Genomic DNA, 11,586 nt, shown 5'->3' with positions numbered 1-11,586 from the left:
TGTGTGTTGGACTTTCCCATCAAAGGCGACGAATGAGCGTCCGTCTGTTTTATTCTGGCTCAGTGGCTTGGTCATTCGGCTCACGATCATGAGGTCCTGAGATCAATTCTCGGCGAGGTGTTATGTCCTTCAGTAAGACACTTTATTTCATGTTTGCTCCAGTTCACTCGGCTGGCAAAACTGAATTGTACCAATAATTCAAAGGGCCAGCTTGTCACATTCTGTGTCCATGCTGAATATCCTTGAGAACTACATTAAGGGTACGCGCAGTTGTGGGATACTCAGCTGCTTGTACGTTAATTTCACGAGCAGGCTGTTCCGTTGATCGGACCAACTGGAACCAGTATCGGTTAATGTGTAATTTACCGTCGTAAAAAAAAAGAAAAGTGAAAGTGAATTGTTCTAAACACCGTAAGTGATGATGGACAATTTACTTCCTACTAGTTCCCCATTGTGGCTTAATTTTTTTCTTGATGAGCATCTATCGCCCTTGTATTAATCTGCTTACAGATACTGTCATCATTTGGGTCAACAAAATTGAGGGAATGGTTGACAACTTCATGGGGATGGAAGTTGTCGAGACCTGCTTATGAAGCCCACCCATCGGATATCAAACGTTCTTGGCAACGCCTTGTAATGGGCCAACATCTTTCCCGCTTGTTATCAGGGACAATTTACTTTCACTTTTTTTACGAGCGTAAACTGCATGTTATCCATTATATCCTAGTAACCGTTCTAGTTAATGATCGTGTTTTGCTCAAGTTTTATTACGAATGTTATTGCAAAGTATTTGGTAAATTCAACTGAAATAATGGGACGTCACACTGGTTGCTGTGTCGTATCGCACTGGCACTACTCCCCGCCAATGCGAGATTCGTTTCATGGGAATCTGACTTTTAATCGCTGTTTGTTCTGTTACCTGCCTCTTTAACGCTAATGCCTTCAATTTTTGATTTGTTGTAGGAGTAAACAGTCTATTTGCATCACTTCACTTCGTTAATAATGCTCACCAAAAAAGGCATGAATGTCACGAAATCTCACCTCGTTTGAGAGCCCCTTTTACTATAATATCGCATTTAGGTTGGTAGTGTTTGGGGTTATCTGTCTCTGAAACGTTTGCGAGTGTTCTTTGGGTCACCTGCCTCACTAACGCTATGTTTTCCAAACTTTATGTTGGGTTATCTGCCCTTCCAACACTATGTTTTGTCTGCTTTAATCGTCATCTCCAAGGCATGAATGTCACAACAGCACAACAAATAACAATAAACAGCCAGATACTCTTAAAGGAATCCTGACATAGGTAAACATACTTTTCCTGTATGATTTCTATTAACATTATCAGAGTAGGAATAGCAAGTAACCGTTTTCTTCTTACATGCTTGTTTTGCCACCGTCCCAATTATTGAACTTTGACCTGGATGGACTTCCGACCCGGTTTCCTTGAAATTCTTATTCAATTACGATCATCATTGCAAGCGTCGGCTGACTAAACCCAGGTTATTATTTTCTCCGAGTCTAAACTTAATTAATAATTCAATATCAATTAGCGAGAATCGTAGGTTTTAAAATGCCGACTGAGCCGAGTGTTTTGGCGATCGGGTTTCGATTCCTTGTTGTCTTCGTAGAAGTAGTTATATTAATTAATTTTCATTTCTCAACATCGTTAAACATTTTTCGAGAAAGGCATGAACATTACGTAATCTTGTTTTATCTTATGTTGAAGAATATCGTAAAACAGCCCAGGACCCAGTGCGACCTTTTTGCGATCAGGTTTTATTTATGGTTGCAGAAATTCCCCTTCCACAACTTGATTGATTCTGTTGAAAGACACAAACATCATTTAATCTTGTTTTTATTTCTGCATATCTTGTACTTTGCATGCGAGTGAATACGTAAATAGTTCGGTGTTTATACAAGTCAACAAACGAGCTACTGACGTTGGTTGACGTAGAAAGAAATAACAGCGAAATCACATATTACCAAACTATAAAAGGAAGAATTCCTTTCCTTGGATAATGTACGTCTAGATACACAATGACTGATATATACATACATATATATATATATATATATATGGCTGGGATACTTTCATTACAGATTTATTACAGCAGTCAACGAATGACTTATAGTGTCGTCCGATCGGTTTGAAAACAACAACTAAATCTCGCTCAACTCACATCGTACATCAATAAAAAGGGATCATATGATGATGTAGTCCTAAATATATATCATGCTTGGAAAAATATAGTAATTGCCACGTATTTGGAACGTTTTCGATCATAGGTTTGTTCGAGTAGGGCTGACTCGGACATTACACGACAACTAAATCTCCCTTACCTCACATCCTAATATACTTTTAGAAGGAAATTAAAGGAAGTTCAGATACATAATATTTGGGTGGTGGTGGAGGAAAGGGTGGTTAAGGCTAGAATACATTTGGCCACAGGTTTTCCGAAACAAGTTTGATATGCTATTTAACAACAACGGTTACAGCAATAACAACGTTTAATATGAGACCAGGAAGTATCCTAAATCTAATCTCTTTTAGTAGCTCCGTTTATCATACTTTGAGTGAATGTTTTCTCTTGTCTTGTAAAATTATATTTCTTCTTCCGATGGCCAATTTCCCTCCCTGGGACACAGCTCAGCTGTGAAACTAAGTTTGTCTGTAGAGTAACTTCCCTTGTGTCATAAACAGATTGCGGAGGCGCATCTTCCCACGCACTCCGCGCTTTTGCTGGAAATAGCAGTTCAATTTATTTCTCATATCACACCCTACTGTCTTAACCAAATAAATAAATAAATAAAAACGAGTTAATGTGTTAGAAGAACACAATAGATAATATGGTCCTAGGCACACTCTCTCTGGGCGCTTCTTAACAACAGAATCGGAAATTATTTTGTGCGCCCAAACCATAATTTCTCTGGACGTCGTAGATATTAAGATTCTATCTTTTACCTTTTACTTGTTTCAGTCATTGGACTGAGACCATGCTGGGCCATCGCTTTGAAGGGTTCACTCGAACAAACGGACCCCAGTATTTATTTTTTAAGACCTACTTTTTCGCCAAATTGCTAAGATACAGGAACATAGACAAACCAACACCTGTTGTCAAGCAGTAGTGGTGGACGCGCACACGCACACACCGTCATCATCATCATCATCATCATCAAACGCCTGTTCTCCATGCTGGCCAGCTGGAGAGTTGCCCGACTCCAATTGTTCCTTTTTGGCTGGCTTTCTGTGGCTAATTCCCATTCCTAATGCCAACCACTTTACAGAGTGTACTGGATACTTTTCTGTGGCACGGGTGCCTTTGCATGACACCGGCATGGGTGGCACCAGCAATCATAAGCCTGCAAGAGTAGGCTCTCTTTTTACTGCACAGCCATGCTTGTGCCTTCTGCACATAGAAATTTTTAATGGGATTTGAGGGAGACTGTTGTATTGAGGGGCTCCCACTTCATTTCTGTTCTATCATTGAATCTGAGTTATATATTATTTTCAGATAATATTCTCATTTTCTGGCAATGGACATCAGCTCAAAATTAGAAGCATCTGTGGTCGGTGTAGGCTGTGTCTATGTGCTATATTCTGTGCAGTCCTTTGTGCACAGTTACACCATCCTGTTTGGTAAGTATACTTCTTTGGACTCTATTCCACTTGGAATTTGTTGTTCTTCTTTCAGTCTGTTTCTTATAATATTGATATTTATTTATTGAATCATTGGTCCACATTACTTCTTTAAGGAGTACAGGGCCAGTTTCCTGGTTTCTCTGTAATATAAATATTCCTCCCCCAGAAAGGATGCCAGTCCATTGCAGGATTATTCCTTTTTACCAGTTGAGGGGACTGGAGCTAGTATTTTACTGAAGAACACAATGCATCGCCTGGTCCAGGAATCGAAACCACAATCTTATGATCATGTGTCCAACACCCTAGCCACTAAGCCATGCACTTCCACTCACACACAACACAAACACACACATGGGTCAGTGCAAGTGTGGCCATATGGTTAAGTAGTTCACTTCACAGCCACATGCAAGTAGACAAGCACACACACACAAGCACATGCACACACTCACGCACTCATTCACTCACACACACACGCTCACACACAGATATGCATATGTGCTGACATATATTTTCACATACATGTATGCTCATACAACTACACGGATAAATTCACACATACGCACATGAATAAATGAATAAATTAATGCACACGTTAACACATGCACAGGTGAACCTCCGCCACCACTCTTCTTCCGCAAGTCTACAGACATTTTATATTCGTCCAATAAGTTCCTAAATGCAAAGGTAAATAATACTCACGTGAATTGTCACCTGAGACAAGCATTGAACCCCTCACCTACCTCACGCCAGTCTCTTAACAGCTTAGAAAAATAAACAAAGAAATGCATTTTGTGTTTTCTAATTTATGAACACAATGTCGATAAAGACGTTACAATGGAAGTTCCCACGGTTGAGAAAATACGACTTCCACTCTCGTGTCTGGACCAGCTTTCTTCATCAGAGATCTTCAAAGAAGTTAAACGTGTTTTTGCTGAACTTAATGTTTGCTTTATTTACTACGTTCGGTAATTGTAGCCAAGAGAAATTTTATTGCTAAAACATAATTGCAGATGACATGTAGTTGTGTGTGTGTGTGTGTGTACATGTATGTGTGTGCATGTATATTTCTTAGGAATTTATCAAAGTTTTACAACTTTGGCAGAAAACAAACCAATCACTAACAAATTAAGTCAAGACAACTCTTGGGATTTGTAGTTATTTGAATCGGTTGGTTATGCATATATGAGTGTGTGTGTGCATAATATTGCAAATTTGTCTTTTGCTTGCAACCATCACACCATATCAAGGTAAATAGATGCACACACACACACATACACACACACACACTCAGACACACACACACACACACAGACACACACACACACACACTCACACACACACTCACACATGACAGTAACATGTAACTGTGTCTGCTTCTACACCACCACCACTACCACCACCACCACCGCCTCCATCACCACCACCACTAAAACTGCTAAAAATCCTTTCTGCTGACCCCCTTTTTGTATATTTTACCCCCCCCCCCCTGTTTTGGCATTGTAAAGAGTTAACACTAATGTGTGGTCTTATTTTCTTCCCCTCTTCCAGTATCAGCTGCATTTTGCTGGTCAGTTTATACAGAACGAAAATGGCAGCGTCGTACATGTCTCATTTCCAAGACATTTTGCAGGTATGTAATGAATTTGGTTCAGTACGTTGCAGGAACACTCATTCTTTTTGTCGTTAAATTGTGGCCAGAGGGATGCCAGGAGATGCCAGAGGGATGCCAGGAGATGCCAGAGGGATACTGGTTGATGCCGGGAGATGCCAGAGGGTGATGCTAGGTGACTGTTGCCATTAGGACTATAGATTCAGTCTATTACATCAACTGCCTCATGTCACACCGGTCCATACTTATTCTATTGGTTTCTTTTGCTGAACAGCTAAATTATGGGGACATAAACAAACCAACCCCACACACACATGACAGGCTTCCTCACAGTTTCTGTTTCCCAAATTCACTCACAAAGCATTGGTCAGCTCAAGGTGTTGCACTGTGGGGCTGAACCTGAAACCACAGGTTTGCAAAGCAAGCATCTTAACCACATATGGCCATCCCCTTTGAAATTTGCAAATTATTTTCTTGTTCGTTTTTTCCTCCATTTCAGACCACGTGCAAGGTTTTCTGTGTGGTCAGTCCTGATCTTCCCCCTTTGTTTGTTGTCACAGATTCGGTCATCTGGTAAGTTCCTTTCTTCACGCATGGTGTGGGCCAGTGGTGATGGTCATGGGTGGTTTATAAAGGAAGAGTGATTAAGATAATTAACTCATTAACATTCAGATTATTCTGTCAAAAGTTCATTCACATTCGAGTGATAAAAACCAAACATGCAGCCAACATGATGGTGTTTGAGGTGATCACTAGTGATGGTGACGTTATGCCTCCATCTTCCCACATGGCCTCAGACTCAATACAAAGGCCTACATCAAGTGCCTGGAGGAGGTAGTGTTGCTCTGGATCAAGAAGGGGGCTGCTGGAAGACCCTATGTCTGGCAACAAGACTCATTAATCAATTGAAGAATTCGTTGGAAACAGTTGTAATTAATTGACACCTACACATTGTTTATTATATATATACATACTTGCATAGACATGTATACACACACACACACACACACACACACACATGTAAGCATATCATTTGATGTTCTCATAATACTGAAATCAACTCAGTCGTTCATATACTGACACCCTTAGTATCAGTAGACGTGCTGCTCCCGTTGACCTCCTGTTGACATACTTTAATACTTCCATGTTCTGAATTGTGTTTCAGATTCTTCAACATCTCACGAAGACGTTTTGCTTCAAAGTTATCTTCTGGTTTTGAATCCAATGTATCTGGCACATCAGATTCTTGAAAGACCAAAGCATTTCCGGGACTCTTGTGCAATGGAAATCTTCTTGGAGGCAGTCTTTGGTGTTGGTTGTCCATTGTTAATGGGAAAAGGTGAGGAAGGAAAATGCTATTTTTGCTCCATGCACACATGTATATGCTTCTGCAGACACACACATGCATGTATGTATGTGTGTGTGTATATACATATATATGACAATGATGATAAGGATGGTTTATATATATACACACACACACATACATGCATGTGTGTGTGTGTGCTTGTTTGTGAATCTGTGAATGGGTGTGCAGAAATGTTTGAGTTGTTTTGACCATGAGGAAATATTACCTTGTTTGGTAACAAGGAAGGCATGATGATGATGATGATGATGATGATGATGATGATGATGATGGTGGTGATGGTGGTGATGATGATGATGATGATGATGATGATGATGATGATGTTGTAGTAGTAGTAGTAGTAGTAGTAGTAGTAGTATTTCAGCTTCCAGATCAGAAGAGAGTGGCAAGTGATCTTTTCTGTCTCATCTTTTATTTTTTTACTTGTTTCAGTCATAAGCTTGCGGCCATGCTGGGGCACCACCTTGAAGAATTTTTAGTCAAATGAACTGCACCCCAGTACTTGTTTTTTTTTTAAGCCTGGCACTTATTCTATTGGTCTCTTTTGCTGAACTGCTTAGTTATGGGGATGTAAATACTCAGACACAAACACGCATGCATGCACACGCAATAATAATAATAATAATAATAATATACATTTTTTCCTTTCAGGCTGGCTGGACTCTTTTGCTTTTGGCCTGATGTTGGTTGCTCACCTTTATCTCATGAGAAAGATGTTGCTGCTCTTACCAAAGACATTTACTTATGGAGAACTGGTTCTTGTTTCCCAACTCATTGTTTATTTTGTTCACAACAATGCCATGTCGATAATAAAGGTAACATATTCCTCTCCTTGTCTTTTTCTATTGCTCTAACTCTACTGGGGAAATGAAAAAATAGTAACAGATGGAACAAAAGCAAGAATCTTCCTTTCGTCAGCTGTCCAATCCTTGGAAATTTTCAGTTTTGGTACTTAGGACAGTACTGCATATCTTTATATAAACTGTTTACTTCATAATTAGATAGCAACTCAATTTGAGATATTAATTGGGCTGTGGTATAATTACGAAAGGGTTGCAACGACAAAAATATTTTTGACATATGAAATCACTATCCTCACTATGACCTCCACCACCACCACCACCACCACCACCACCGTCTCTACTGCCTTCTTCATCATCACTTGCAATGCATTGGTCAGCCCAGGGCTATAATAGAAGAGTTTCTCAAAGTGTTATGCATTGGGATTGAACCTAAAACCTTGTGGTTATAAAGCAAGCTTCTTGATTACACAACCATGCCTGCGCCTATAAAAATTTTGCTTGGTTTGGCTGTACTGTGATACTATTAGATCCAGGATCGGATACTGTCCCCTATTGGTTATTGCTATAATATCCCTTACTTTACCCCAACTCAATAAATTTATCCTTCTTTTCCTTTTGTTTTACAGAAAATGACTGCAGAAAACTATGTTCTAGACAAGGAAGCTATAATTGCTGTAAGTATTTGTTAATTGTTATTTATTTATCTTATTTTTATTTTTAAAATTATGTATTCAGTAAGTAATTACTTTGTTGGTGATTATGAAGTTTCTAATGAACCAATTTACTAATCTGTTGCATTACTTTCAGAATGGTTTTTGAGAATAAAATTTTGGTTTTATCTCCATCTTTTCTGTTTTCCAGACTGTGGTTCTTACTGTGGCCATTTCTGTAGCTATTTTCCATAATTCCAAGGTTACTGCATCTCCAATCAAATTCTATGTGATATACGGTCTGCTAGCAAATGCTATAATAATTTTTTGGATAACGCTGTTGCACCCATTTAGTTTTGAGAAGTTGTTCCGTTATGTCAGTAGAAACCAGGTAAGATTCTAAAGAGAAATGGGATGATATGGTTGAGTCATGTACTAAGGAAGAATGAAAATAACTGGGCCTATTCTTCGTGTTCCTATGTTTGCATGAATTGGGTGGAATTTTATTGAGGCAGATTGTCTCTATGGCTGGATACCCTTCCTGTCACCAACCCTCACCTGTTTCCAAGCAAGATAACATTTCCCCATGGCCAGACATGTTTCTTTCTCTCTCTCTCTCATATATATTTGCACACACACACACACACGCATACACATACACACACACACACACATTTATATATATACATATATAAAACTATATATATTATGTATTATGTTTTACTGTGACACACAGATAAGTGTATAAATGTTTCTATTTTCTGTAATTTCGACTAGATCTACCTATTGAGTTATTGGGTTTTATGGTCAGTTATGGCCATTGCAGTGGTCATTTACTTCAACAAACACAAAAATAGAATACATTATGATGTACGCAAATATTTTCATGTGATCATGGTTGCTGTTTACCTGCCTGGCTTGCTATTGGAACCCATGATGCTGGCCTTGGCAGCCTGGTGCGCCTTTGCTCTTCTTTTTCTGCTGGAGGTAAAGTTTTATTTCATATGTATGTCTGTCTGTCTGTCTTGTTTTCCAAATTTCATTTTATCCTTGTGGGGCACAAGGGTTTTGAGGTGAAAGTTAGAGCCACTATATTCAGATTGTTCAATATTTATACCAGTAACGTATTGGGGCTTCCAACAACAAAAATAAACTCATTATCTAAGAAATAATTATAGAACTGGCAGAATCATTAGCAGACTGGGCAAAATGCTTGGTGGCACTTTGTCTGTCCTTATGTTCTGAGTTCAAATTCCACTGGTACGAATGTAAACCAGTGGTTGTCATAGTGATAATGATAATTAAAGGATTTCTCCATAAAGACGGATCATGTTGCTGAAGGAAGGAGATCAGGTTTAACTGAGAAGAAGAAATCTTGTGAGATTATTAACAGCAAGCCAGGGAGATCACGTGGTTGTGGATGGGAATTGTTTCTGTTGTAATTGGTGCCCCTTGCACAATAGCCAAACTGCTACCAAGACACAGGAAGATATTGGGATTGTGCCGAAATGTGACATCACTATCATCATCATCATGATTATTATCGTTATGATGATGATGATAACAGCATAATTGTAGTAGTAGTAGTAGTAGTAGTAGTAGTACTTCATAAGTAACCTAATTAGGCCTGGACGATGCTTAGATATTGGTGCCTAGTTTAGAGAGGTGTATGGCACCGTTATCTGTGCCATTTACAGATAACAGTTTTAATTTAATATGACCTGAATTACATACACTGGATTAAAAAAAACCTATAACAACTAAATATTTTGGTTTCTTTCAGCAATTCCGAATGTACAAAATTCCACCGTTATCTTCATCCCTGGAATCGAGTCTGTCTTTATTTTTGGATGAGAAAGACAGTGGTCCACTGCTGGTCAGTCATATATATCTATTGGTGGGATTCTCAGTTCCAGTTTGGCTGTCAACTGCTGCTGGACATTCCCGGACTCCTGGTCAGTTTCTCTTGTTATGATATTTCAACTCTACAACACCAGTGTACTCTGCTGTACTGTAAGAGTACAGTAGAATAGGATATAGCACAACACAATACAACAGAGTACAGTACCACATATGACAATACAGTACAATGTACTATACTACAATATATACAATTAAGCATGTATATACATACTTATGTGTATATACACACACAAGCCTACCTTTTTGATTACATGTGCACACGCACATATACACACACATACATACTCAAGCATATAGACACATACATGTATATGCATACATACATACATACATATATATATATATATATCTATATATATGCATGTATGTACATATAAATATATGCATATACATGATAAAAATATAATGAACATAAAAATAAAAATTTCTACAATAAAATGTGAAAAAAGTGTAAAATGTGGAATATGAAAAACGTTCCTCCTTCACATTACAATCTGTCTAATGATTCACATTTCAATTTGTCTTTTGTAGAAGACTATGTCAGCTGCTTTGCTGGTTTGTTAACCCTTGGTGTTGGAGACACTGCTGCTTCAGTTGTTGGTATCAGATATGGAAAAACAAAACTTCCTGGTAAGTTGGCACAAGTTTCTCAGGTTGCAAAGACTCCTCACAAAACTCTTCTATACTTTTGTAGTTGCATGGGTCAGTGGTTAGAGTGTCAGGCTCACAATCATGAGGTAGTGAGTTCGATTCTTGGACTGGGTTGTGTGTTGTGTTCCTTATTTCATGTTGCTCCAGTTCACTCAGTTGTAGAAATGAGTTGCAATGCTACTGGTATCAAACTGTATCGGCCCCTTTGCCTTTCCCTTGGATAACATCAGTGGCGTGGAGACTGGTATGCATGAGTGGAGACAGGCATTAAAAATGATGATGATGATGATATATATGTATATCTGGTATACAAAATTTGTGCAGTATTTAATTAAAATTGCCATTTTTGTAAAACGACCGTGTGAAGTGAAGGTGATGAGAAAGGCCCCTTTTGTACACCTCAATAAATATGAAAAGAGTAAATGCGTAGAAGCGCCAGGAGGAAAAGAAAGACACTGATGTAATTCTATTCATTTCCATCCCACTGCCTCAATCAACTCTGTCTGACCCCTGCAGGCTTGGGTTTAATGCAGGAATATGAGCAGAATATGAGGAAGTTAGCAATGGTCTGTGTTGGTAAAGATTTTTATTCATTTTGTGAACTTAATGTTTTTTCTTTTTTTGTTTTTCTAGGTAATTCCAGAAAATCTGTGGAAGGGACTTTGGCCTCAATCGTTGCACAGATCATGGGCGTTGGGTGTTTGAATTACTTTGGTAAATAACTTCTTTATTATTCTTTGCTTGGTTCTGGTGAAGCTTTGACGTGTGTGTGTGTGTGTGTGTGTGTGTGTGTGTGAGGGAGAGAGGGTGAGACAGCAAGAACAAGAAAACAATAGAAAGAGAATCATAGAAAGTAAGAGAGTGAGTGAAAGAGAATGAGAGGGGGAGAGAGATTCTCTGTGATTCTGGTTGTAGACGTGACTGTGTAGTTAGGGAGTCCACTTCTC

At 38.8% G+C, this 11,586-nt stretch overlaps 1 protein-coding gene across 3 annotated transcripts in view; it reads left to right on the top strand.

Annotated features, from left to right (window-relative positions):
• The first annotated feature begins 58 nt into the window (after positions 1–58).
• The window catches only part of LOC106870889 (dolichol kinase), a 13,551-nt gene continuing 2,023 nt past the window's right edge, over positions 59–11,586 (top strand). Inside the window, exons 1-12 of one of the 3 annotated variants that reach the window (XM_052976334.1) lie at positions 59–132; positions 3,510–3,634; positions 5,186–5,267; positions 5,746–5,819; positions 6,412–6,585; positions 7,264–7,427; positions 8,042–8,089; positions 8,277–8,456; positions 8,843–9,052; positions 9,849–10,020; positions 10,520–10,618; positions 11,273–11,353. In XM_052976334.1, the coding sequence (XP_052832294.1) occupies positions 3,532–3,634; positions 5,186–5,267; positions 5,746–5,819; positions 6,412–6,585; positions 7,264–7,427; positions 8,042–8,089; positions 8,277–8,456; positions 8,843–9,052; positions 9,849–10,020; positions 10,520–10,618; positions 11,273–11,353 (1,387 nt within the window). In that variant the 5' untranslated portion in view covers positions 59–132; positions 3,510–3,531. Of the gene's footprint in view, positions 133–436; positions 1,301–1,339; positions 1,497–3,509; positions 3,635–5,185; positions 5,268–5,745; positions 5,820–6,411; positions 6,586–7,263; positions 7,428–8,041; positions 8,090–8,276; positions 8,457–8,842; positions 9,053–9,848; positions 10,021–10,519; positions 10,619–11,272; positions 11,354–11,586 lie in introns of those variants that run through there. The other 2 variants (XM_014917125.2, XM_014917126.2) reach the window with 2 other exon arrangements.

Source organism: Octopus bimaculoides, chromosome 24 (assembly GCF_001194135.2).
Source record: "Octopus bimaculoides isolate UCB-OBI-ISO-001 chromosome 24, ASM119413v2, whole genome shotgun sequence".
NCBI lineage: Eukaryota > Metazoa > Mollusca > Cephalopoda > Octopoda > Octopodidae > Octopus > Octopus bimaculoides.
This window is presented reverse-complemented; position numbering and strand designations above follow the sequence as displayed.